Raw genomic sequence first — 3,128 nt, 5'->3', positions numbered from 1 at the left:
GGCCGCGGCCTCACCGGGGCCTCACCGGGGCCTCTCCGGGGCCTCACCGGGGCCTCTCGGGGGCGGCGGCACCGGGGCTGCTCCGGGACCCCGGCACCGCCAGCCCGGCGGCCGCGCCCGGGATCCATCCCCGATCCATCCCCGATCCATCCCGGCTCCATCCCGGATCCCCGATCCATCCCTGCATCCCGGATCCATCCCGGATCCCTCCCCGATCCATCCCCGAATCCCCGCTCCATCCCCGATCCCGAATCCCTCCCGGATCCATTCCCGGCATCCATCCCTGCATCCCCGCTCCACCTCGATCCATCCCCGCATCCCGGCCCCATCCCCGGATCCATCCCCGGCTCCATCCCCGGATCCATCCCCGGATCCATCCCGGATCCTTCCCGCTCCATCCCCGGATCCCGAATCCCTCCCCGATCCATTCCCGGATCCATCCCCGGATCCCGGCCCCATCCCCGGCCCTATCCCAGACCCATCCCCGATCCCTCCCGGCCCCATCCCGGGATCCATCCCCAATCCCGGCTCCATCCCGGCCCCATTCCCAATCCCGGATCCATTCCCGGTTCCCATCCCCCCTCCCGGTGGCCTGGGCCATGCTGGGATGTACTGGGAGGTGCTGGGAGGTGGTGGGAAGCACTGGGATGTACTGGGATGTACTGGGCCATACTGGGAGGCGCTGGGATGTACTGGGAGGTGCTGGGAGGCACTGGGGGGTACTGGGATGTACTGGGATGTACTGGGAGGTGCTGGGAGGTGGTGGGAAGCACTGGGATGTACTGGGATGTACTGGGCCATACTGGGAGGCGCTGGGATGTACTGGGAGGTGCTGGGAGGCACTGGGATGTACTGGGATGTACTAGGGGGTACTGGGATGTACTGGGAGCTGCTGGGATCTACTGGGATGTACTGGCAGGTACTGGAATGTACTGGGAAGTGGTGGGCCTGCACTGGGCCATACTGGGAGGCACTGGGATGTACTGGGTCTGTGTTGGCCTGCACTGGGCCATACTGGGATGTATTGGGTCTGCACTGGCCTGTACTGGGCCATACTGGTCTGTGCTGGGTTGTGCTGGGCCGTGCTGGGCTGTACTGGGCTGTACTGGACCATACTGGGCTGTGCTGGGCCGTGCTGAGTTATATTGGGCTATGCTGGGATGTACTCAGATGTACTGGGTTATACTGGGCCATACTGGTCTGTACTGGTCCGTGCTGGGCTGTGCTGGAATGTACTCAGTTGTACTGGGTTATACTGGACCGTACTGGTCTGTACTGGGCTGTGCTGGGCTATACTGGTCTGTACTGATCCATGCTGGGCCGTACTGGGCCGTGCTGGGCCATACTGATCTGTACTGGGCCATACTGGGCCGTGCTGGGCTGTACTGGGCCGTACTGGGCTATACTGGTCTGTACTGAGCCATGCTGGGCTGTACTGGTCTGTACTGGGCCGTGCTGGGCCATACTGGGCCGTGCTGGGCCGTACTCGTCTATACTGGGCGGGTTATACTGGACCGTACTGGTCTGTACTGGGCTGTGCTGGGCTATACTGGTCTGTACTGATCCATGCTGGGCCGTACTGGGCCGTGCTGGGCCATACTGGTCTGTACTGGGCCGTGCTGGGCTGTACTGGGCCATGCTGGGCTGTACTGGGCCGTGCTGGGCTGTACTGGGCTATACTGGTCTGTACTGAGCCATGCTGGGCTGTACTGGTCTGTACTGGGCCGTGCTGGGCCATACTGGGCTGTGCTGGGCCGTACTCGTCTATACTGGGCTGTGCTGGGATGTACTGGGCTGAGCAGTGTCTGTACTGGTCCATACTAGTCCGTTCTGGCCTGTACTGGTCCGTACTGGCCTGTACTGGCCTGTTCAGATCCATACTGGCCCATACTGGTCCGTACTGGTCCATACTGGTCTGTACTGCTCCGTACTGGTCTATACTGGTTCATACTGGTCCGTGCTGGTCTATACTGGTCTGTACTGGTCGATACTGGTCCGTACTGGTCTATACTGGTTCATACTGGTCCGGGCTGGTCTATACTGGTCTGTACTGGTCGATACTGGTCCGTACTGGTCTATACTGGTCCATGCTGGTCCATGCTGGTCCATACTGGGCTGTCCCTGTCCCCGCAGGCCCCACGGCGACGCCCGGACAGGACCAGCATGGAGCCCTGAGAGGAGGTACTGGGACAACTGGGAGAACTGGGAGACCTGGGACAGCTGGGATCTACCTGGGATCTAACTGGGACCACTGGGATCTAACTGGGATACTGGGATCACTGGGATAACTGGGATCCCACTGGGCTGTACTGGGATCTGCTGGGCCCTGCTGGGATCCTCTGGGATCTCGTGGGCTCTTCCAGGTTCTCCTGGGGTCCTCTGGGCTGTGCTGGGCCCTGCTGGGCTGTACTGGGCTGTACTGGGATCTGCTGGGATCCTCAGGGATCTGCTGGGCTCTCCTGGGCCCTGCTGGCATCTACCAGGCTCTCCTGGGATGTGTTGGGCCCTGCTGGGCCGTGCTGGGATCCGCCAGGATCCACTGGGATCCTCTGGGCTCTCCCGGTCTCTCCTGGGATCCACTGGGATCTCGTGGGCTCACCTGGGCCCTGCTGGGCTGTGTTGGGATCTACCAGGATCTCCTGGGCCCTGCTGGGCTCTCCTGGGATCCTCTGGGATGTGTTGGGATCTGCTGGGATCTCCCAGGCGGTGCTGGGATCTACTGGCCTCTCCTGGGCCCTGCTGGGATCCCCCCGTGCCCCCGGTGCCCCCCGTGACCCGCGCTCTCTCCCAGTCTCTCCTGGGCCCTGCTGGGATCCAGGATGTGTTGGGATCTGCTGGGATCTCCCAGGCGGTGCTGGGATCTACTGGCCTCTCCTGGGCTCTGCTGGGATCCCCCGGTGCCCCCGGTGCCCCCCGTGACCCGCTCTCTCTCTCTCCCCGTGGCAGGCGCGGCCGCTGGGATCCAGTGGGCCCTGCTGGGATCCCCCCGTGCCCCCGGTGCTCCCCGTGACCCGCTCTCTCTTTCTCCCCCGTGGCAGGCGCGGCCACGGCCATGGCGAAGCTGCTGGTGCCGCTGGTGGTGCTGGGGGCCGTGTCGGGGGTCCCGGGGGTCCCGGCGGCGCCGCCGT

The 3,128-nt window shown here is 63.9% G+C and overlaps 1 protein-coding gene across 1 annotated transcript in view; it reads left to right on the top strand.

Moving 5' to 3' along the window:
• The first annotated feature begins 2,098 nt into the window (after window positions 1-2,098).
• Window positions 2,099-3,128, top strand: part of LRFN1 (leucine rich repeat and fibronectin type III domain containing 1) — a 3,608-nt gene continuing 2,578 nt past the window's right edge. Inside the window, 2 exon segments of the mRNA XM_039716530.1 lie at window positions 2,099-2,181; window positions 3,039-3,127. Coding sequence (XP_039572464.1) covers window positions 3,053-3,127 — 75 coding nt within the window. The 5' untranslated portion in view covers window positions 2,099-2,181; window positions 3,039-3,052.

The sequence above is a fragment of the Passer montanus genome, unplaced genomic scaffold, assembly GCF_014805655.1.
Source record: "Passer montanus isolate IOZ18808 unplaced genomic scaffold, ASM1480565v1 scaffold352, whole genome shotgun sequence".
Classification (NCBI taxonomy): domain Eukaryota; kingdom Metazoa; phylum Chordata; class Aves; order Passeriformes; family Passeridae; genus Passer; species Passer montanus.
The sequence above is the reverse complement of the archived record's forward strand: the minus strand, read 5'-3'. Positions and strand labels throughout refer to the sequence as shown.